At 33.4% G+C, this 25796-nt stretch overlaps 3 protein-coding genes and 1 long non-coding RNA gene across 4 annotated transcripts in view; 2 read left to right on the plus strand and 2 right to left on the minus strand.

Moving 5' to 3' along the window:
* The first annotated feature begins 841 nt into the window (after positions 1 to 841).
* Positions 842 to 2722, plus strand: Ppox (protoporphyrinogen oxidase). The gene has a single exon (XM_089700311.1). It carries the CDS (start codon positions 1012 to 1014, stop codon positions 2437 to 2439), a length of 1428 nt encoding a protein of 475 aa, XP_089556437.1. The 5' UTR covers positions 842 to 1011; the 3' UTR covers positions 2440 to 2722.
* Positions 2723 to 3702: 980 nt separating this feature from the next.
* On the minus strand, positions 3703 to 12140 carry DCTN4-p62 (dynactin subunit 4). The gene is made up of 8 exons (XM_089700309.1): positions 11913 to 12140; positions 8881 to 9145; positions 8164 to 8318; positions 6426 to 6588; positions 5881 to 6064; positions 5258 to 5459; positions 4467 to 4609; positions 3703 to 4164 (listed from the first exon to the last, which is right to left on the minus strand). The coding sequence occupies exons 1-8, from the start codon at positions 12039 to 12041 to the stop codon at positions 3954 to 3956; spliced, it is 1452 nt and encodes a 483-aa protein (XP_089556435.1). The 5' UTR covers positions 12042 to 12140; the 3' UTR covers positions 3703 to 3953.
* A 3107-nt stretch (positions 12141 to 15247) lies between these two features.
* On the minus strand, positions 15248 to 23039 carry LOC149485484 (uncharacterized). The gene is made up of 3 exons (XR_016316229.1): positions 22907 to 23039; positions 21454 to 21606; positions 15248 to 15608 (listed from the first exon to the last, which is right to left on the minus strand). It is a non-coding gene; the product is annotated as an uncharacterized LOC149485484 (long non-coding RNA).
* Positions 23040 to 23094: 55 nt separating this feature from the next.
* The window catches only part of LOC149485485 (phospholipase B1, membrane-associated-like), a 32235-nt gene continuing 29533 nt past the window's right edge, over positions 23095 to 25796 (plus strand). The window contains exon 1 of the mRNA XM_089700317.1: positions 23095 to 23479. Within this exon, the coding sequence (XP_089556443.1) occupies positions 23399 to 23479 (81 nt within the window). The 5' untranslated portion in view covers positions 23095 to 23398. The remainder of the gene's footprint in view (positions 23480 to 25796) is intronic.

Here is a 25796-nt window from a genome sequence, read left to right on the forward strand (position 1 = left end):
TTATGTGTGTACACTCACACTTTTTTTATATAATATATCGTTGTTATTGAAAAAGTTAAAATGTAACTAACTAATAAGTATTGTAAATGAATAAAGGACATTTATTTAATAAATTAGTAAAAAACATTTTCTCCTCCAAATATTTCATGTAAACTGCACTTCATTCAAAAATGTTTGTGACCACTGTCAGTAGGTAAAGAGGTCATTGTACGAAATTCTTTCTGCTCCGCGACCGGACTTTAGTTGAGTATCAATAACATTTAACAAACAAAAAATTGGCTCCATTTAAGCTGTGATTTAAGCTAAGTGCTTATAGTGAATATTCTGTGGATGTTCGACGTTGTAACTTGTATGTTTTGGAACTGTAGACTAACGTAATTTGGTCCAGTACTAATAATTCTACCTATGTTCTAACTTCTAGGTAGAGCCGAAAGTTCTAATGAAATGCATGTTGTTTAATGACACAACTAGAGTATGTAGGTACAGAGTTGTAGCTTGTAAAGCTTGTAGATGGAAGTTGTAAGTTGAAAGCTAACCAACGAGTGTATTGCGGTAACATTTTACCAATTAAAAGTGATAACACAGAACCGTTTGTCAAGCATTTGTAAGAACTAGGTACATACTAAATTATTCATGTCATGTATTGTTCATAATAATTGTAAAATTCGAAATTACTTAATAATTAATATTTTAATCAAATCAAATATTTTACTTTTCATTTAATAGGTACTTAAGTGGCGAATATCAATGTAGGTGTTCCCATGATTAAAGTCTTAAATTTTAAGACTTCTTCTTCTTTTTTGTTTATGATTTTAAGACATAAATGACGAGGAATGGTGTATGACATTTGCTGTCAGCCTGTCACATTCAAATTTTCAAAACAAAAATTACAAAACTCTTATTCTCTTTTGTGATCTCTTTGCTCTCAATCTCAAACACCTGAGACGGCGGTGAAAGTTAAAAAAACAATTTATTAAATTCAGTATTAGTATATAAAATAAGTGACACGTCATGGCGGCAATATTAGGAGGCGGTCTAGGAGGATTATCAACAGGTTATTATTTATTAAAAAATAACTTAAGCCATAATAATAATTTGAAGATATTTCTACTAGAAGCTACGAATCAGTGTGGAGGATGGATAAAAACCATTAGGACGAAAGACTACGTATTTGAACAAGGTCCGAGAACCATCAGGCCCAAGGGTGTAATTGGTTTGAATACACTAAACATGATGCAGGATTTGGGTCTTAGTGAGCACATATCGCCAATAAAACCCGACCACCCTGCCGCGAGAAATAGAATGATTTATGTAAATAATTCATTACATCTTCTTCCATCTAGTTTAAAAGGTGTCTTTCAAACCAATGGACCATTTTCAAAACCTCTTATTTATGCATTATTTAATGATTTGAAACAGCCACATAAGGAACTAAAAGACGATTCTATTTACAATTTCGTAGAGCGTAGATTTGGTAAGGAAATAGCAGACTATGCAATATCACCTATGATATGTGGTATTTGTGCTGGAGATGCTAAAGAAATATCTGTTAAATTCCTGATGAAAACATTATTTGAGTATGAACAGAACCATGGAGGAGTCATGAAAGGTTGGATGAAGTCAATGTTTAGTGCCAAAGCCTCAAATGATCTTGAATTGACTGACTTAGCAAAAGCAGCTAAAGATGAAAAATGGAGTGTGTACACTATAAAAGGTGGCTTGGAAACATTCCCCACAATACTTAAAACCTACCTTAAAGACAATGATGTAAATATGCAATTAAATACTAAAGTAGAAGAAATAGAGTTTGTTGATTCCAGTCTAGTAAAGTTAAGGAAGAGTGATGGAGAAGTGCTTACAGCAAACCATGTATATTCTACAATTCCAGCCCATGTGTTGGCAAAACTTATCGACAAACAACATCCTGAGTTGTCACAGAACCTAAAACAGATACCATTTGTGACTGTTGGAATTGTAAATCTATATTTTGCTACTGACAAACCTCTTATTACCCCAGCTTTTGGTTTCCTCATACCACCAATAGAGAATTCTCCAATTTTAGGAGTAGTATTTGACTCCTGTTGCATACCTGATCAAAAAGGAACCGTTTTAACTGTCATGCTTGGAGGAAGATGGTTTAAAGAAAAATTTGGAGAAGGAGTTAAAAATGAAAGGCTTTTAAATATTGCATTGAAAGAAATTAAGACAATTCTTAAGATAGATGATGTCCCAGCTGCATCTCATGTTAGCATATTAGATAAATGTATACCTCAATATGTGATTGGTCACTATGAAAGGGTAGATAAAATTAGGCAATACATTCAGAAAAATAATTTACCAATATCTTTAGTAGGCAGCAGTTATGATGGTGTAGGGGTCAATGATGTTATATTTTCTGCTAAAACTCAAGTTGAAGAAGACTGTGTTAATTCTAAGTAATATAATTAGCCTTAACAAAATAGTATAATTTTATTATCGCGAATGGGAAATTGTACAAATAATATAAGTTATTTATAATGTTTTTATATGGAAACAATGCTGTTTATTTTGGTGCCATTGATTTTTTATGTTTGACATATTCAAATGCATACTGTGATAACTTGTGCAATGTTTAATAAATAGTAACTATATAAACTGACTGTCTTTTTGTATGGTTAAATAGATTCTATTACATATCAGTATGTAAATTTTATATTGGATTTTTAATAAAACAAAAAATATATGTGCCTTATTTATTTGAAACAACAGGTGATTTTACAAAATATACATGTGAGGCATCTTTATTAAAAAGAGCAACAAATTATTCTAATCATTTCTATAACAATTTAATATGTAACTGTTAACTTTCTTAATGATTCCCTTAGAAGGTACATCCTAATAATTTATGGACTCCTAATGAGTGGATATAGAGTTGAATAAAACAACAACAATTTTTTCATTTCGTTTAATTTTCAAGTGTTATGTGTTACATAAGCAGTACAATGCAGTAATAAATAAATCTCTTTAAATTTCCCTTATAAATAATACTTAGGTAATAACTGAACAGTAATAGTGATAAAGATATCTTGGGTCAAATGATTGACCTAAGAGTTTTTAATACATTTTACTTATCATGTTTTAACTTGAAGCTATTTAAAAAAAGTTTTATATTAACATAAGCAAGGAGTATTCATACATTCTTAATTAACGATACATGTATGGTTTATACAAGAATTCTTCGACTACATAATATAAATAATTCATCATGTGAATAGATTCTATGATAGAATTCCAATACTTATACAATGTATATATTTTTATGCCAAGGTTACAATAGAAACTGGTTCTAGCTTGCTAACATTTTGCAAATTAGGTCCAGAAAAACCGCTTTTTCTGGTATTTGTTGCTATGATAAAAAGCACATGTTTAAAATAAATTAGACGTTTTCTACAAAAAATAAAATTACACCTAGAATAAATTCGCACCTGAGTGTTTTAATACATTTCTTATCCGCTAACAATGTTGATGATTCATGTTACGTTTTATTTCTCTGATAATAAATAAACAATCACGCACCTTGATACACAACAACTTTAATAATTGATTAGTGTGTTAAATTTCATATGTTATTTCATTTGAAGACATAACTGTCGTTCAAATCTGTATAAGTACATTTTTACCATATTTCTCTTAATTTAAATTTATTTTCTACAGAATTTAATAAAGAATTATATAAAACTAAAATATCAAGCGAAAAGCACACTTTCCAGTCTTAATTTCATTTAGGTTAAAATTTCCCGCGTTTTTAAATTCAACCACAGACTAAACCATGCTGCTATACACAATTAAATAAATTCATAAACACGCATCCACAGATGATAAATGAGCAGAATTCCAATGGAAATAAAACTATAAAAAGCTGAAAAGGCTTTATGCTTCATATGTGTAAATAAAAAACGAATATTCGAGATCATTTATTCAGAAACAAGGCCAAGATCGATTAACACAGTTGTATATAGCGTATGGTCGCGATGTTGTGTGGACGTAGCAGAAGGCGGCACGGTGTTTCGGTACGAGTATTCGATCGCGATCACGGCTTGCGCCGGTTCTCCGACTTTTGCGTTTTCATCTGTTTCCAGTTGTAAGCGGAGCGCGAGTTTGTTCGATTTCCGCCAGAGGATTACGCTGAAAGTTTTTTTTATGTAGCCTAATGTTCTAATGAACTGTAAGAAATTCAGCTACATTGCGTACAATGCGGTATATTGAATTATGGTGCATGCTCCAATAATTTTATGAGTAATGACTGCATATTTGCAAATGTTACCAACAACAATGTTGCCATCATTAATTAATAATATCTTTGGAAATAAAAAGCGCTTCATGCTTTCATAGCTTTCCAAATGATGTTATTTTTATGAAAAACAAAACAAAACACGATTTTTTTTTCTTTTATACTTAAATATCTTATCAAATTCGATCAAACTCACTCATTAGTATCATGATGGGAGTCATCATCGTATTCCGCCGCGTCATCCCTCTGCGCTAGAGTAAGCGTTTGCTCCGGATTGTTCACCTTTATCAGCGCTGGCAACACCGGCTTGCGTTCTACCACTTGGCGCCATGATGTGTCCTGGAGAAAAAAAGAAATTATTAAGCTATTGCATAGCTTCTATCGCGGGCCTTGAGCGCGGTGACCGAATCGAGAAATTCCGTAACTTCACGCTCCCCACTCCGACGGGCGCGGAGGTGTGGCTTGAAGGCATAGCATGCAATAGCTTTACCGCGGCAGTCCGAGTGCCACACGTCGTTTTTTTTATACAAATTAAGCATAGCACAGTGCATAAATGATCGAAACCATGATCTGATACCATTATTAATTACCATATGATAAATTTATATAGGTATTACAATATTTACTTTCTGTTATTTTTTTATAATATACTAGCTTACCAACCGCGGCTTCGCCCACTTTGTCTAAAACCTAATAAATTATATACTAAAACCTTCCTCTTGAATCACTCTATCTATTAAAAATACCGCATCAAAATCCGTTGCGTAGTTTTAAAGATTTAAGCATACAAAGGGACATAGGGTCAGAGAAAGCGACTTTGTTTTATACTATGTAGTGAAGTAAAATCTAGTCAGAGCATTAAGAACACAAACTAGTAACTTAAAAAACATCCCTTTACCAAAATAACAACATTAACAACAAAAATACTTCATAATTTTTTTTCTTAAAGGAAAAAAGATATTTTTAAATTTTCTATGGTCATCTTACCTTTTCCAAACTGAGCGACTTCTCCAAACTCTTCTCGATGCTCTTGGGCTCCTCGTCCTGCGTCTCCGGTACATCATCAGCTCGGATCAGCCGCAGTTGCATCTCGTGGGCCGTGGGGTTCGTCAGCTTTAGCAGTAATGCGGTGGTACCGCCGGGTTTTATTGTCTCATAGGATATGATTTTCACTTCGGGGACGTGGTAACTGGAAGAAAGGTTTGTTTTAGTTTTATTTTGCGTATACATATATGTCGTGGCCATATTGTTTGCTCATTTCATGAAATGATTGATCATTTCACGAAATGGTCACATTTCATGAAATGGTTGAATGTCTATTGGCCACATCATGATGTGGTTTGAGCAGTTGAGACCAATTTTAATGAATTTTTCACTAGATAGCTGCGTTATTAGAAAGTAACATATTATATTTCGTTTTAAACCTGGGTAAGATAGGGTGGAGCCGGAATACCGACTGCTTGACATTCAGCAGTTTTTCAAATTCAGCGGCTGCAACCTGAATCACACATAAAGCGTTTAAAACGCTGCACGCTCAGCGTCCGCAAACTATGTAACACGTATACCGCTTTAACGCTTCTCACACAGCACTAACAGCGCTTCACACTCACTAGGCCAGCAGCTCGATCTTGAACTTGATGGAGCCGGGGTTGTACTCCGGCTTGGTGAGGTTGTGGTCGCAGCGCCGGCAGCGCTGACTGCGCTTCACGCTCAGCGGGCGGGCCAGCGGCTGCAGACGGGATACCAGTTGCGCTTGCCATTCCGGTGCGGCGAGACGTTGCGGCATTGTTGTTACTGCAAAGTGTTAAATAACATAAATAAACTGTAGTTTAGTAACAATTATTGTATACAATGTATACATACGATTTATTATGCATTTAAATGTAATCAAACATACATTTAATTACATAATAAATAGTAACCAAACTGGAAATGGAAGTTCAATATTTTTGGCATTTCATCAGATGCTTTTTAAATAATAAAAATTATAATGGGTGATAAAGCATAGTGCTGCTCATTAGAAAATAATAATAAATTATCTTCATTGATTCACCTGTATTAGCAATATTTAATTTTAATTTTATCAGACAAGATAGTTTTGATTTATCATTTTATCAAATAAAAAATTCACAAAATTACTATCAAAAACTCTTACTCTGCTTCAAATTCACCTCCCTAGTGTGGTAATCTTCCGGAAGCTCCTCTACGTCCTCCGTAGCTTCACTCGGAATGAAGTTGGCTATCGCTGACGATGAACTCTCACTGGACGGGAGACCGGCGATGTTGCGCGCCATGGCGCCCGTTAGACCGGTTTTATCCTAAAATAAACATTATATTACTGATAATAATTAATAATATAAAGTTTGGAAAATCCAAAAGTGCACGACTCATAATGCTCATTTAATTATGAAATATATAAAAAAAAAAAACTTATTGTAGTTTTCGTTTTTTATTAATTGCAATTAAACGACACTGAATTAATTAATCATTCGCATTCAGTGACCTACAATCGTCGATTAGAATATTTAAAAAAAAAATTAACTCAAATGATGGATTTTTTCACAAGTTATAGTGTTTTCAGGTTTCACACATGACGGACAGGAAAATTTTTTGACCTATTTCGGTGTTTTTTTCCAATTCTATTGAAGTAAATCAATTTTTAAAAAGTATGGGATTAATCTCCATTAAATTATCTCGACAATAGTATGCAAAATATCTTGATTCCGTGAACTAACAAGGCTATAATAATAAGAATAGCTGCAAAAATGAGGCGAAAAAAATTTTTCGATCGTAAAGCACTCTCTGATGCTTCGCATCATGAGTCGTGCAAAAGCCTGATTTGTTAAGTGTGAGTGAATAGGAAAAAATTTAAACACTGAGAACTGTTAACAAACATGTTTCACCTTATTTATACGGAATTCATGATTATTTTATAAAAATGGTTAACTACTTCTTACAAATTTTTTATGTATTTCACCTACCAGTCATGTAAAAATTATGCACCTGTATAAAGGAGAATTAATGAAAAAAATTACTAAGCTTTTGTTTTATCCCCATTTGTGTAAAAAATATGCACCTGCCCTATGGTATATTAATTTTAAAAATTGACTGAGATTTTATTTTATACAGTACAAAAATAAAAACAATTTTATTAAATAGGTCACCTTAGAATATTAATGTACATATGGTAATAACTAGACATCGGATTATATGCATTTGCATATGCAAATGCATAAAACTCTACAATTACGGCGTTAGTGCATATTTTAGCCTTTTTCCCCAATCGTGCATATTTCGTTAAGTAGCGGGAGTTTTGATTGGTCGACTAACCTTTATTAGCCAATCAGAACGCTCAGCGAGTAAAAAAACCCTATTTTGGCATGGTAAAATGGCAAAAAATTACAAAATGGGCTCCATTTTAAGTAAATTATGAGCCATTCAAAATAGGGCTAGATTACCCTTTTGGGGCTAAAAACTTAAAACACGGGTTGAATTCCAAAAAAGGGCTAGATTTAGCCCGGAAAAGTCTAAAGTGGCAACACTGGGCTCGCGGGTGATAAACGTCACAAATTTGCGCTCGAAAATTTGGTAAAAATGCTTAATTGTATATTGGCACAAAAACTATACTTAATTTCAAGAAATTTCACTGTTTTTGTACAATCTTTGATTTAAATATATAAAAATAATAAAGGTTTTTTGATTTTGTATTGTGCATATTTTAGGCATATCAGTCGTTTTTAGTGCATATTTCGGCCTTTTTTAGTGCATATTTGCATGCATATTTTGGCATTTTGTTATGAAATGAAATGAAATGAAATGAAATAATTTAAAAGTTAGTGCATATAATCCGATGTCTAGTAATAACCTTTGATAAGACGTGTAAAAGGACATACCGTAAGAGTAATATATTTGCCACGAATAGCAAACTTCTTTCTTTCCCTATCAAGTTTCTCCTGCTTCTCTTGCTGGGCGATTGCTTTGTAATACTCGAGCAGTTGGCCAAAGCGGTGCGCAAAAGGATTTGTCCTTTCTGGCCATCCACCTGAAGCTAAAACATAAATAGTAACAGAAATATATCAAGTTGTTTTTGGTTAATATAATTATTGTCATGTTTGTAAGATTTTAACAATCTTTTAGTGTTTCTTTTACATATAGGAAACATAATATTTTAATATTTTTTATTTCATTTCAGAGGGCAAGAGTCCGGTAATTTCTTAACACTGTAATCTGCAGCCATGTGTAATAAATAAATTATCAAATATATTAAGTATATGAATGAATATTCTTTAATGTATCCACCTAAACAAGTATTAATTAATTATTAATATACATAACTAGCGGTCCGCCCCGGCTTCGCCCGTGGTACATATTTCGCAATAAAAGGTAGCCTATGTTCTTTCTCAGGGTCTAAAGATTATTTGTGCCAAATTTCATCAAAATCGGTCCAGAAGTTTATGCGTGAAAACCATACATACATACATACATACATACACACAAACCTTTCCTCTTTATAATATTAGTATAGAAGTATAGATTTACAATTGCAGAAAAGGCAAACTTATGAGTACAGAATGATGTGTTTTTGGTTTATGAATATACTTTTCCCTTACCAACAGGTTGATCTGGAATGCCTACATCACGAGACGTCCAACGGCAATTAAAACACGACAAATAATACATCTTCTTCGGTTGTTTGTTCTCAACCTTGGCGTCCCCACCAGCTGGATCTTGGCGAGGTTGAGCGATTGTCGCTCTAGTGGACAGGGTATGGAAACAGCTGGGGCAGTCGAAACAGCTGCTACATCGGTTCTTCTTCAACCGAGCTTCTGATGATGGCATATTTTCCAGACAGTTCGCACAATAGTGTGAATCCACCTTAAATGCATAGAAAGAAATGATATTGATGTACAACGCTGTAATAACCATTTGTTACGATTTCAATGCCATTGTCAATTATACAAGTCTAAAAGTTATATTGAATAGATGCAAACATATATTTTAATTACAGTAATAAGTATATAAATTGTAAAATGATTGTAGGGACTAATGTAGGGACACATATGAAATATGCTGATCAAACCTATTTGTAAATGTATGTATCCAAATAGTTACCCCGCCGCATTTACTTTATAATAAATCATATTTTATTCAGTAGCGCTTAACCGTTAGCCTAAAGGTGGATTCCCATGGCATGTTTGCTTCACAAGCATTGGCAGACGACAAGCGCTAGTCGCCATCCGTCGCGATTTGAACTGAGCGTTCCCACGGCATGTGTGCGTATGGCAAGCACTGGCGAGCACGGTGGACGGTCATTCCTACAAATACCTAATAAATTTTCTTTTTTTTTAATTCAACGATAGGTATATTTCCATGTGTTAAGTGGGTTTTTATTCGTAACCAGGCATCATTAACATCATTTCTATTTTTATATTGAGGCTTTGAACAATTCCATAGAGCTGGTTCATTTTCGTACAGAGTTAAAAACTCGAAAATAAGTTCGTTCGTCCACTCTATCAGCACGTGTACTCGCATACGCGGCCGCAGGTGAAATGAATGATTACAACCGACGCATACGCGCTACAGACGGCACGCGCCACGCCGCACCTTTGATCTTACCGACTTCCAATGGATAGCACGGGCCTCGGCAGACGTCCACAGGCGCACCGATTCCCATGGCATGTGGTGTGGTGTGGCGCGGTCGGATTTGTGAAGCAAACATGCCGTGGGAATCAGGCGTAAGCATCGAGATAGAATGTACTACGTACTAGAGAGGCGATCGCTACTACACTCTCTTTAACACGAGCTAGAGGTAAGAATCACAAGTCTCTTTAGTCTGTGTCGGACTGTGCCCCCCGCTTGCCGCGTCAACACGTGTTATTGCTCTGTTCAAAATGCCTTCGTGTTTGCTTAGATATTGTTTTAACAGTTCCCATAATACAAACAAAGCCCGAGGAGTGACTTTTCACCAGTAAGTTTCCTTATTATGAATAAGTCATGCATTTTACTAATATTGTTATCATTTTGCGAAAAATCACCACGCGTTCTGCGTTTCGCGCCATTTTTCATAGACTAACAGCACAGACGTGACACTATCGATGAGTCTGTTAAAAAAATGTAACTGGATTTTTTTAATTATGTATGTACAATATCTACTAGGAAAGATTACCGTGGTGTAGTACCTAAATATTTATACTTTTACCCGACTACGCAAAGTAAAACGGTAGGTTATATTAAGTAATATTTATTTATTTACCTATTTTTATTTATTAAAAAAAGGTTAATCAACAGTTGTTCCAATAGGATTTATAAATTATTATGCACAACAATTACAAATAAACACAACATTCACAGAAACTAATACAGTAAAAGTTCCTTAATCGCGCTTCCTTTATTCGTGTTTTCACTATTCGCGGATTAAAAAAATGCGACCCAATTTCTATATTCACGGCTAAAAATTTTTTTTATTCGCGGATTTAATAAGTACATACTATAATAATAAAATTATTCCAATAGGTATCTTACCCAATATCCTTGTCAAATGGACTAATAAGAAAGTAAAATAGATCTTATTACAAGTTTGCCTAAAGTACATAATATTATGTTCTTAAATGATATCGCCAAGGCCTTTGACACAAGCCGCCTTTGTCGCAAGCCACCTCTGCGGCGATTGATGTTTTTGAGAATGTAAATAAACAGAATGGAAGCAACCTTATAACTCAATAAATAAAGTATATTTTTAAATGTAGTTCCGTTTATAGTAAAGTTACAAAAATTGTGATCGAGTAAGGGGGCGTTCATAAATTACGTGACTGTGAGGTGTTTTTTAAAATTTTCTGCACCTCCCTCCCCCCCTGGTGAGATGTCGTGAGAATTTATTCAACCCCTCCCCCATCCTCGAATCTCACGTGAGATTTTTCAAAATGTGAGTTTCTTATACGTAAACGCCATCAACATTGAATCATCGTATCCATTTAATTAGGGCTATTATAAACCAATACTCCAAAATTCGATTACATCATGAAGCAAAAACTGATAAAACTATTGATTACTACACAAAACGACAAAAGCTTACTAAATTGATATTATTTAAAGGAAATTAAAATACATAGTTTAATATAAAATCCTCGTTTTATTAATTCCCTAGTATCAGTACCACCAGATAGTACCGAGTAAACAGATTGCACAATGTGTCGCATCTGCACGCATTGCTTAATCTTTGAACTTGAAGCCACGCCTCGCTCGTTCCACATGTACCCCACCACATCGGCCGCGCGCAATGTTTTTGTTTGGAATAACCCCTCTAGTAGTACATATATCTCGATGGGCGTAAGTCATATGTTTGTGAAAAGCATTAAAAATATAATCAAATAAGGCTTTTTATTTGAAAACCTTGGACAAAGAAGTGCTACTCTACAATCATGATACCTCTTATATCATTCAGATTATTGAGTTGAATAGCAATGGGAACAGAATACAATTTAGGTAAGTAGGAGGGGCAACAGTGGGTCATAGAAACTGCAGACCATGGATACAATTGGAAAGAACTATTACGAATAGATCTGTAGAATAGAATGTATCTTAATAAAAGCTTTATTTATTTATTCTTATAAAACTAGTATTATTTCGTAAAAAATAGACTTACCTCATGACAGATGCAAAAACCGCATCTTATTTTCAAGCAATGTCGACAAAAATATAAATTCGTTATAGGCTTTAGCTGTCCACACGTACAGACATATTTCACATAATCGGGTTGAGTTAAATAAGCCATATTTAAAGATTTAGAAGAGAATATAATTGGAAAAAATATCTGTAATTTGAATACAAATTGGGATTTGACAGCTGACTCAACACAACAAATGACGTTTTACGATAGAAATCAGAAATGTCAATAAGAACGGCTGCGTTCCAATTTCTCAAATACCATCATAAAAACCTAAAATAAGCTCCCATAAATTGATTTTTTGAAGGTATGTTTTATATTGAGATTTGAGATATGTGTAAATTCCACAGTCAACCGTTTGAAACTTATTTAAAACGTCCGTTGCATAATTTTTATCTTAGCTTTTTATTAAAAAGCGCCACGCGCACATCTGATTTAAATTTTAATAATGGATATAGATAATATTATTTTGATTGTATTACACTACTTGTTAAATATTTGTTTTAATTGTATTTCTTGCATTTTAATATCTCAATTCTCAATATGTACAAATTTGCGTAAATTTTTAACTAGGCGGTTTTTTATTTATTACGAGTATATGGATCCACATTTTAATTGAGTATGAGGGATGCACTTAGAATATTTTCTAATATGATTCACGTCGCTGAAATTTGGAAAAAAATTAGGTTTCTTAAAAGTTAAAATTGATATACCTAATATTATTATGTACCTACGCATGTAGGTACCCCGTACCCATCCTTAAAAATTGCATTATATAATAAGTCGTTCATAATCATCGTACTATTTGTATAGACGCGAAAGTTTGTAGCCTACAAATTTGACTTGGACTTTGTTAATCTTTCACGTAAAAACTACTGGACGGATTTGGATAACAGTTTACAGGATAATTTATAGCCATAGGATGAATACTTGATTTTTCACGCGGGTTCGTCCGCAGGTGAAACCGCACGGCACAGATAGTTTATAATAAGTAATATAATTTAGAAGGTATTCCACTAATTTGAATAATGAATTATGCAATTACCTAATGCCGATTATGGGGAATATATTCTTTAACCGTCTTCCAAAAATAAGATTTCTCAATAAGTTCACGGTACACGATGGTCTTGCGAATAACTTTTTCGTTTATGCATTGATTTTGATTTTTGATTCTTATTTTTTGTTTCTAATGAGATTTTTTATGTATGGTCCAATGAAAAGGTAAGGTCAGGTAAAAGCACAGGATCTAAAATTTTACACTAAATAGGTATATAAGTACCCCTTCCCCCCTTATCTATACTAATATTATAAAGCTGAATAATATTATAAAGCTGAAGAGTTTGTTTGTTTGAACGCGCTAATCTCGGGAACTACTGGTCCGATTTGAAAAATTATTTCGGTGTTAGATAGCCCTTTTATCGAGGAAGGCTATAATATATCATCACGCTACGACCAACAGGAGTGGAGCCATGAGGGTGAAACCGCGCGGAGCAGCTATAGTATATGATAATAAGAAAACAACGAAGTGAATTCGATTTCGGTGCCGAAAACGTAAAACGTTTAGTTATTTCTTTAAAAAGAATGATTACATTTTTTTAAAAATAAGTTATTTCAGTCATGCTAATACATGTACAAGAGTCGAGCACGCTTCGGTAGGAATTGAGCCAGCTCGCACCGGGGAAGGTACTACATCCGTCATCCCCACAGAAGATGAACATGAAATAGTACCATACTACTGAATTGCTTATCACGAATTCACGAATGGGAGAGTCGGGCACCTGTATCCGTTTCTTCTCCAATCACAGTCCCTTCCTTTATTCTCGTTTAAAATCTTTTATCCTATACCTACTCATTGAAAAGGGAACGCTTTTGCCGAGTTCATATCTCTGCAAATGGTCACGACACGGGCGGTGGTGATCGTTGATCAGGGATGATAACTTTAAAATATACCAAACTAGCGACCCGCCCCGGCTTCGCACGGGTGCAATGCTGATACTAAATACACTACAGAAAAATTGTGAACGTTGTATAGGTATAAAAATATAGCCCGCTCCGGCATCGCACGGGTATAAAATACATAGCCGGGCGGCCGCAAACGCTACGTCCCGCAATTTTTAAATCTGTAATATCTTCGAAAATATTCACTTAAATCATACGGTGTAAAGGGCCATATAGATCTATATTAAATGAACAATGTATCCATGGTATTTAATTGGTTAAGGATTAATGCTGTATTGGTTAAAATCGCTTCGAAAATTAGCCATTATTTGTCGTAAAAAGTAAATGACAAAAAAAAGTTATTGTGGGTTATCCATAAGAGATAGACATATACCATCGCGGACTTTTCTGTAGATCTTTTCAATGTGTATAATACTTAGTACATTATTTTGATAAAACTCGTAGGGTTCAGCCTGCGTTTGCAATGTAAGCGGAATAAATGTAATTTTTTACGACATCACATTAGAAACCTCAAAAATAACAGTACTTCTCCACTACTTAATGGATCTTATTATACATATAAACCTTCCTCTTGAATCACTCTATCTATTAAAAAAAACCGCATCAAAATCCATTGCGTAGTTTCAAAGATTTAAGCGTACAAAGGGACATAGGGACATAGGGACATAGGGACAGGGAAAGCGACTTTGTTTTATACTATGTAGTGAAGTAACATCGGTCATCGTCTGTAGGTTATCTTTATTAATTGTTGTGCAAATAGGATGCAAAACAGTGAGGCTTTTAATAAATAAGTAGGTATACATCATAAATCAAACCGAGTAGGGTTGAACTAAATATTCCATGCAAACCACGCTTGACCCAATCCTGTCAAGTGATTTCTGCGCAAAATTAACACCTTTATTCTTCGCACGTTACATTCTGGTAGGAATATTAAAAAGTCTTAATTTGGTGTTACCAGGCTTATATTTTTCCCGAATAATGTACTTAATTTGATAAGGTTTGTTTTCATGATAAGTATTGTTTCAAATACCAATAAGAATTGGTACATCTCTCATAGATTTTTTCTCGAGTTAAGTCAAAGGTACTTACTTGTACATGGACTCTTTCACGCTAAATATTATGAATAATGCCTACTAGATCATAATACATATAATTACAGAATATTTTGGCTGTTTAGCCAATATATATAACGTGTTCGTCTGTAGCTCTTCTCCAGTCGAGAGTGACATTTGATTTTACACTTTATTGGAGTTTTTTCGACGCATTTGGCAACACTCCAGCTTTATTTCTTTTATGGCATGTTAACAGGAACCATGGTCACTGCTTTCTAATGCCGTAATGTGTTGCGAAAGGGATATACTTATGTCACCTGTATTAATTACCCGCTATTCGCTATAGATTAAGATATGTGGATACATTGACGAGTCAAATGCGTTTTTATCAAGTTTTTATAGATGTCACGTAATCCTGTGTTACTCAATGATTTAATTAATTGATTTTGTTTGATACGTCATCCATTTAAATGAGATCTTGAGCCTGAAAGATAAAAAAATATGTTAATTGTATTGCGTATCAGTAATGTATTCTACTGTTTGAAGAAGAGACGATTTAATCAATAGGAGCTGTATATTTAAGTCGGTGCAGGCCATTTGACCGCCATTGTAAAGTGGTCACTGCATGAATGTAGAGAAAAGAGGTCCTCGATTCGATCTTTGGCTGAAACAAACATGAAAATTTATAAACAAATAAAAAAGAGCATTTTGTCAGTAACATAAAGTATATAGGTAGGTATTAGCACAGACTAATAATAATATACTACGTATTATTAGTATAGTATTAATTATCTGTGTTTTGTGCATTATTAAGAAAATATACGCACGTCGCACACTATATAATTAATTATTTAATAACCCAAGCTTCAGACGTGTCTGAAATTACATAACTATTTTGTTTTAAATTCTTATTGTGCACTTGTGTCAATGGTAGGTACCTAGTTGGTAGTTCATCATACGAACAAAGATTCACATAATATTATTATATGTATTAAAATTTAATTATAAAAAAGAACATTAGAATGCTTTCATGTGCATGAACATGTTAAAATAATTATAATTTTTACACCTAATTAATTTAAAATTCACAAACTTTTAAATCAGCTATTGTTTGAAGTTACGTTTTTTATAATTTCTAAATTAATCGTACTTAATTGAGTTAACGCACACGTTATCTGTATTAATAATAATTATAGATAAAATAAAGAAAATGAATATAACTATACGCAACGAAACCAAATTTCAAAATATTTTTAAATAAATAGAGCAATGTGCAGCAAAAAGTGTGATGTTTACGTAACAAGGAACTGAAAAATATCTAGTGACCATTTGAAATTCAATGTTAATTATTTTATTTTATTTTTTCATTTATATAAGTATAAATAAAATTGATTTGGTATTTTATTGGTAATGGCAGTGAATACTACAATTCAAGAATAAAATTTTTGAAGTTTATTTCTGATAATCATACCTAAGTGTATTTTGTATTTTTGGAATTAGGAACGTATCAACCTGATTTAATGGAAAAGTATAACTAGGTTAAAACAAAAAAAAAACTACTTTCGGTGGATCACATGAAAATATTTATTTATTAATAATACTATAATATAGAAAATAATGTAAGTATAGAAAAGAAACTCGTTCAGTAAATTAAACGCTGCTGATGATGATTGATGCTTGGAAATACACCAACCATTTTTAGAAACACTGCGGTAGAGCATCCGAAAATGGTTTACTCGCAAAAATATCTGCATAGCTTAATTCTGCATATTTATAGTTCAGTTAAATTTGCTGCATAATAAAAAGTTTTGTTAATTATTTGGTTATAAGCCAACTTAGTATAGTTGTCAAAGTTAATAAAGCCTGAGGCCTTGATGTCTAACTGCCGTCTAAAAACAGTAGGTACTCACCACAGACATATAATATATGTCTGTGGTACTCACCTTGTACTCACTTCATTCCATGCTTCATTCATAACCTTTGAAACACGATACTAGAGATGGTTTATATACCAGGACTCAGGAGTCAATATTTTATACCTCATCTTATCAGGATATCGTAATTTGAGTTTTTAAGTGTACTTTTCAGTTGTTTGGTATAGTTTTTCCTGAATAAATAAATTAAAATCAATCAAGTGGCGCTTGCTCGGGTTGCTATAACATGCTATTAACTCACCTTTTCACTGCAACAAGTCTATTTTTTGTTATACGTTGCAATAAAAATAGAAAATTCAATGGTTACTCGATTGCTATTTTCTTGAAAAAAGTTCCGGTCCAGTCACCAAACAATTTTCAGTATCGTTTAATTATTTTATATATTTATTACAAAATAATTAAACGATACTGCTGAAAACAAAACAAAAATGTTTGTTTTTACACTTTCACTGGCTGTCTACAATTATTAAAAAAAAAACTGATGGGAAAAAATTAAATACGGTTGAAGTCGCGTAACCTTGTATTAAATATTTAAATTAATTTAAATTATACGGTTTCACTTCTTAGTATTGTAATGTGTTGCAGTGTTGCAATGTTCCCATCTATTAACGATTGACAATTAATTGTTATGAGATTATTGAAGAGTCAATACATAGTATAAAACAAAGTCGCTTTCTCTGTCCCTATGTATGCTTAAATCTTTAAAACTACGCAACGGATTGATGCGGTTTTTCTAAATAGATAGAGTGATACGATAAGAAGATTTTTGTGTAAAATTTATTAGGTTTTAGACAAAGCGGGTTAAGGCGCGGGCGGAAAGCTAATATTTTATATATTATTCTTTAGCCTGCGTATCTATAGTTTTGTAATTCTACATTACCTTTTGCTCTTGCAGTATTCTTTAAAAAAAATAACGAATAGCCACATATTATATAATACTTACTATTAAAGCTATTGCCTATGGGGCCGTTCAAGTATTACGTAAGCACCAAGGGGGGGTGGGGGGGGTCTCTGTTTTGCTTATTTTGGATGACATGGGGGGTGGGGGGGTCTAGATGATGATTACGTCATCGTTAGTTATTTAAGTTTTTTCGGGAATTCCCGCAAATAATACATATGCGTAGGCCGTAGGCACTCGCTTTGAGAACTGATTAGGGGAATTACCGCGCATTAGGGAAATTACCGTGCGCTATTCATTTGTCTAATAATTCACTCTCGTGCCGGCCAGCTGCAAGTGCGCATCTATCAGTATTGTTTTGTTTGGATTCTAAACGTATTGTAATTTGTAAGCATTGAAAGTTATCATTTGTGTTTATGTTGATGCAATTAGCCAAAGTTTAACGTTTTAATTATTTCAATTTAAATATCTTATTAGAATGTCATATCATATAGACAAATCCAAGTTATACCAAAAACTGTTCCGAAAATATTCTTTATGTTAGTTATGTTCTTTATATTTTCTGATTATATTTTTTTGTCATTTACTCTATGTGTATCAGTTAAACCTAATATTTTCATGAATTTTCCTATTTTAAAAATAACAATAGCTATAAAAAAAAACATTTATTACTAAAAATGTTTACGTAAGCATAGGGGGAGGGGGTAAGTGCTTTGCTTACTTTTGATGACAAGGGGGGCGGGGGGGTAAAAAATGGTAAGAAATCTGCTCACGTAATACTTGAACGGCCCCTATGCACATTATATTAGAGTCTATTTACATATCAACTCATTATCATATAGATCTACAAAAGTATATTACTAAACGTAGACGTAATATATAATATGTCGTTACTTAAAATAATAATAGTTGTTAATTCACATCACGTATAAACAGCTGAATGAATAAGGATGAATTTTGACAGATGACAACAGATGGATGACCCCTTGATAATTTGCTGTTTTGTATGAAAATAAAACATGGGGTTGAAATGGGGATGGTATTTTGCAAGGGAAATTAATGTTATGCCATATTATCTAAGCCAGCAAGAGGTCACGACCACAAATAAATAAAATATCTTTCTTCTATTATACTATTAAGTATCTATTAATGACGTCACGTGCTCGTAATAAAAATACGGCCTCTGCATATATTATATTGCACGCCTCATAAGCGAAGCGTTGAGGACTGAGGTGGGTACTACTGTCACTTCGCGCAAAACATCTGATTTTTCAAACTTAAAATGTCTTTATGTATCATACATTGCACTTGTAAGATAATACCTGTGGATAATACATATACACACATATTAAGAAAAAACACTATTTTTAACATTCATGATATTTTTGATGTCATTTTTGTTATTTAAACTAGTTAAAAAACAGTTTAAAAAAGTTCTGTCTTGGACGTCCGTGTGTCTGTATGTGCGGAGGATTTTCTTGTTAACACGATAGCGACCGAAATACTTTACTAATCGAGTCTTTTTTTTCTCTTACGCTTGAGTATGCTCAGGAATAGAACCCTTTCATTTTTCAGGGTCTGATTCGATGTGGTTTAATTGTTATTAATCCATCAGTCCTCGGAATCACAGACACAATAGAAAATCTATTGTGTCGCGCCCCGATCGGGGCTTACGGTGGTCAATGGGTTAAATAAACAAAAATAATAATTAATAAATAATTATTAAAAAAAAATATGAGGCGTGCACTTTTGGATTTTCTAAAATATCTGACATTTAACCTTGACCCGGTTTTGAAGTGGATTATCACCTGGATGTTGTTCATATAAACTATCTTATGACCGCGGCATCGCTTGCATGGTAGAGATTGCACTATAATCACTAATTTCATACACTTCGCTTCTACTATTAAATTCTATAACTTTTTATTACTACCTAAATACACTACGTGTTAAATGAGTGAAAGCTCGTACTGTTTTTTTGTTTAAGTTGGATGTATGTATGTTTCATTTCACGCAAAAAATGTCATCGGATCTGTATGAAATTGGTACCTACCTATAGATAGATATGTTAATTATCTAGTCTCGATTAGTACCTACTTACATAATTATTATCTTTTTCTTCGTATACAACCAAACCCACAAGTGATGCTGCGCAGTGCGCGCTCTAGCTAAATAGTTGCAAATAAATGATGACATAAAAATAATTTCCATAAAAAAGTGATTAGTGATGTTCACTTAACATGATCGGAAATGCTTGGGGTCAATTTAATTGCGAATTTTGCCAAAGTGCAAAATTATCTGATTTATCATTATTTATTGCTAGGGTTACCACTTTATATATTTAGTCACAATTATGTTCTTATTGATTAAAATATGTTATTTTCTGTAGCATATGTATCTTATAAATTGTAATGCATATTATGTTCTATAATAAACTGTTGATTAACTAGTAATAATTAATAACTACAGTCTACTTCCTGATTTCCCTTCCCGTTATGTTAAGCCCCCCAGGACATGGTTCACTTTACATTAGATTATCATATTATGATGCGATTCCCTTGCGACTATGATCATAATCATAGTACGTAGTAACTGTTTACTAATCTGCGCTATCGACAAACGAACTTATCTTTTTAAGAGCATTGTAATTAACCATGCGTTTTGCAGCGTAGGAGTATACTTTGTTTTGGATATATTTTATTGTGGGCAAAAAATATGTATTTATGTTTATTACAAACTTAGATGGCTTAGAGCCATAAGGCCGCCATTTGTACATTTTGAATAGTTTTGTTGTACTTTTATTTTATAAGACTGTTGTACAATAAAGAGTAAATAAATAAATAAATAAATACAAAAATTGCCCAATGCACATGTGTAATAAAAAATAACATTGTATAAACGTACAAGTGGCAGCCCTATGTAAAAATTGAAACTAATGGCGTTGCAAAATTGCCGCTATTAATGAAAGCCTACTTGTAAATATTATATAGGTAATGTTATGTATTTTGAGGCTCTTCACAATTATTCAACGATTACATTACTCATTACATAAATTAAGAAAAAATCTGTGTCGGATGCGCACAAGAGACACGAATTATATTATCATAATGTAGACAATTTGTTTTAATTTTTAGAACGAAAATAAAATATATTTCGCTTTTTTTACTGTGACATGTGGAGGAACAGTGTACACAATTTAGACGAGCGGTGATGTGCCGTTGCATTTAGAAATTCTTAACAGTAGAGATTATTGTTTATATTATAAGCAGATTCGCTGACGTAGATATATAAAGCACTAGCGGTCCGCCCCGGCTTCGCCCGTGGTACATGTTTACGTTTTCTCTACATAAGAACCATCCTCGTACTTCAAAGAATATAATAAAAAAAGAATTATCGAAATCGGTCCACCCGTTCTCGAGTTATGCGCTTACCAACACATTTTGCGATTCATTTTTATATATAAGACTAGCAGTCCGCCCCGGCTTCGCCCGTGGTACATTTTTACGTTTTCTCTACATAAAAACCATCCTCGTACTTCAAGGAATATAATAAAAAAAGAATTATCGAAATCGATTCAGCCGTTCTCGAGTTATGCGCTTACCAACACATTTTGCGATTCATTTTTATATATAAAGATTAGGTACTTAAATATATATTTAGAATTAAATTGAACTAACCCGGGTAGCGGACACGTAGCGAATGTCAGAAGGTTTTCATTCTCAAACTTTTTTCAGATATTTGGAGATCTTTCGACGAATCCTGGTTTGCAGATAATTCAAACAGAAGGAAATGCCATCTAGGTGACTCTGAACTTGCTTTCTTTCTCCAACCTGCGGAAGAATTTGCCACTCCCATCTTGAATTGTTTCGACATCAAAACATTGGTCAGACGGCACACCATAAATTGTCTGTAAAAGGCTTAAAGGCCAACGACGAAGATTGTAGCACCATAAGATACCAAGGACTATAAACAGACAAAGATTATCTCAATACAAACTACCTTTGTTTTTTTACTCATTTCGGCAAAATACAGCTAAATAATATTAAGGCTCTAGTTAGTGTAGTAGTCAGGTTGATGACCAGTGAAAAGAATAGATTACATGACGGGCACATCTACGACAGGAAGTGGCAGTTATTTTTGTTTAAATCTTATTATTTTATATAATGTTAGTGTCCAAACATTGTAGTACAACCTTAACTAGACATTTTTCTTTCACATTACATCAGTTTCAGTGTCTGTGAAAGTATCTCAAGATGATGTAATGTTTATAAAATTATATGAGGTCGACGATGTATTGTACATAATGTAGGCATAATTTTATAATGTTGTTTTCTTAGAAAATAACAAGTTCCGATGAAGATAGGTACTTGTTCTAACATAGAAGGACCCAAAAAACGGCCACGATTTTTTTTCTAAAAGCTCTGGATTATTTGATATTTCATTCTTTTTTGAATCAGTCTGAAGTTGAACTAAACATAAAAAAAGATATTCGTAATTAATTGATATCTGGTGGAGTTATAAAAAAAAACATAAAGTGTCATTAAACTTTTCAAATGGTTGTCTGAAAATGCCTACCGCCTATCGGCTTCTGAAACCATGGGTACAGATACACGAATATATCCTTGGTTTGTGAGTGTTTTCTGGCAAAAATTTTCTGAAATACCTAGGTGCCTACTGTTAACATGTCATTAGCACATTTTTTTTACATAATTGATAATTATTTTAATTTTAAACTTGTTGAATTGGGAAAGGTGTCATTTAATCATGCAATAGGTTCGTCCGAAAAAATGAAAGTGTGGACAAAAGTCAAGTTTATTGCCTATTATTTATTTACGGCATTACGCAATGAGCGGTAAAAAATAAAAAATGTAGGTATGTACCTACATATTCCGGTATTATTATATAATTTTATATCAAATATAGCTAGGTTTGAGAAGTGCACTGTTCAGAAAATAGGTATTAGTTATTATTTGTAAAATATCATGAAAGACTGACGGCGGAGGCCGGCTAATAAAAATGCGCTAGAGCATAGAGGCTGGATCATATGAGGAAAACTTCATCGGGGTGCGTTATAAAATTTCGATTTTCCTAAACATAAAAGAAATATCTACTAGATACCTGAAATCTTACCTGAAATGATGTCTTCAAAATAATACGCCGCGTGTAACCCTGAAACAAAACTAATCCATATTCTAGAGCTTCAAGCTGGTTTGCTAAGTTGACACTTTCTAAATCAACTATTAAATCCGGCTGTTGAAGGGTCGACTCGACTGTTTGATTTGCTGATTGATTAACCGTCACTAATTACACGGCGGGGATACGCATCGCACATACGTTAAGGTCGCGATAAACCGATACTGTTGAGCAACGAGCCGCGTGCGGCGCAGTCGCGCGCATGCGCTGCCATTTCCCGCCAAACGGCACAGATACACGCGCGTCCAGGATAAACGCACAGATTAAATAACATGCATGTCTATGTTTTATGAATTAAAAAAATATCTAGATTAATTTACAGACAATTTAATAATATGTGCAGGGATTTCTTAATTGACACTAATTGAATGTTATGACGAAATTTATCGAGTGTTAATTGTGGTGTGTGCTTTACGTGATGTTCATAAAATGTGGCTCATCGGGCTGTTGTTGTTGATGAACGAGGCTGTTGCATACAACTCCACCCTTACCACTAGGCTTGAAGATGCGGTAAGATATTTTTTAAATAAATAGGTTAAATCTATTTTTTAACAAAAACAAATGTAAGAGGCATACCATATTATTTATAAAGTACACCAAATATACATAGGCATATTGTGCTTGACACGAAGAAAGAAAAAAAAAAATGGGTTTTCCATTTTTAAAATTAAAGTTTTTGTTCGGTCACCAAATAATAATTATGTCGGCAACATTTATAAAAGTTTTTTGATTTATCTCCGAAATTGAGGGTCAAATAACAATAAAATAATATGTATTCACGAAACCTGAAAGTGGTAAATCGTAGATTCGTGATCTTTTATTGTTTAGAATACGAGCTAAGAAAATTTTAAAATCAGTCGACAGCTGTTGGCGGAGAAATCTATGAACTTACATAAAATGCCGGTAAGAAATTGTAATAATTTTATTTCACATAACAAATGTATTTATACAGGATACACACATACAAACACACATAATATGACTATTAATTGATATTTAGATATAATTTTTCGTAAATAAGCTATTAATCAACTATTTGTTTTTAAACCCGATTTTAGTGAATACGGAAATATTAAAAATATGTCGAGTTTTCGATGAGGCTTTTCAAAAGAACGCTGTCCGGTTAAGTCACTAGAAATAAATCGTTATTTTTAAAATTAAAATGTCTAGCTTCCGAATCAATCGAGATGTTTTTACAAAATGGATTATCTAACTAACTGGTATTTATCACAAATCATGCAGAATAATAACGATCAATAATAGCGATTCTTATTTCGCTAATGCCTAGTTTCTGTTTATAGCTGTGTGCTACAAAAAACAATCATTTTGAACGACAGCTTACATATAAACTTTAAGTTTTAACATCATTTAAAAGTATCAAAGTCGCTTCCCGCTGCAGCTGTCTGTGCTTTGATCTTTGAAATAACGCAACGGATTTTGATGCGGTTATTAGATAGAATCGTCTTGAGGAGGCTTTTAGTACATGATTCGAAAGAGGGCGAAAGCTAAGATATGTTTATACTTCTACATACTAACTTTTGCTTCTACACTAACTAAAATCGGTCCAGCCGTTTACGAGGATTACAGTGACAAACACACACACACAGTATTTATGTTAAACACTATTTACCAGGAATTAATGCGATTAATTTTTCGTGTAAGATCAAAAATGAGAAAATACTTTCTTTTACCTTTGTATTACATGAATCATCAACTACTACATTTTTAGTGTGTTATAATAATTATCATCATCAGCATAAGTTCAAATATTATGCTTCCTCTGCACCGACCTCCCATAGGAGGTCATATTTATGTACTGTCATAATGCCTCTTGTTTCTGGTTATGTATTGCTTTTAACCTTCACAATTCGGAAATTTTCCATGGTTCGATTATAGGGAATTGGCAATCTTTAAAAGCTTTTTGGCCGCTTATGGTCCTGACTGCGAAACGATTTTGAAATCACCTGCTCAAGGTTACAGAAAGTTTTATACGTGTGATGCAAATGGAGATAATATATCATGTGTAGTCTTTAGCCTTTAACGAAAAATGTTGAAACATATTCGTGATTATAAAAGGCTAATTGTGGGACAAACAATTGCCCAATTTGGACACTTGTTTTGTCTCTAGACACGTTTTGAATTTACATTTATTTTGTGCACAATTTTACAGAAGTGGCATTGCTAAATGTATAAAATATAATAGGTACAGTGAAACCTGGTTAAGTGAGACATCAAGGGACCTGCAATGTCGTTTCACTTATAGAGGTATTCCACTTACCCAGTGTCTCAGATATACAGGTATAAATAAATATCTGTCTCATTTACAGAGGGGTGATAACGATTGTAGCTTTCGTTTTGACATTTTTCACATAAACATCTGTATGATAGTAAAGCGAAACTAAAACTGAAGGTAATTGAAGCTCAAAATTTGTACTTACGTACCTACTTGGAATTACGAGTGGAATTTGTGGGTTGAATAAGAATGAGTAAACAAACAATGTTATCTCAGTTACAGAGGTTTATGCATATAAAATTTACTCGCTGTCTCAGTTATAGAGGTAACTATGATGATAAATCGAAAGAACAAATCCCAGATATAGAGGTTTACCTCACACTATAGTTACATACTTATACTTAGGTAGTATAAAATAATATTTTTTTTTTTTTTTTTTTTTTTTTATGCAATAGGGGGCAACAGAGCAGACGCGTCACCTGGTGGTAAGTGCTCCACGTCGCCCATATGTACGCACAGTGTCAGAGACATTGTGAGTATGTTGCCGGCCTTTCAAGTAGGAATATGCTCTTTTCTTGAAGGTCCCCAGTTCAT

The sequence above is a fragment of the Colias philodice genome, chromosome 10 (assembly GCF_061535455.1).
Source record: "Colias philodice isolate Cphi_HAF_F1 chromosome 10, ilColPhil1 Martin Lab GWU primary, whole genome shotgun sequence".
NCBI classification, from domain to species: domain Eukaryota; kingdom Metazoa; phylum Arthropoda; class Insecta; order Lepidoptera; family Pieridae; genus Colias; species Colias philodice.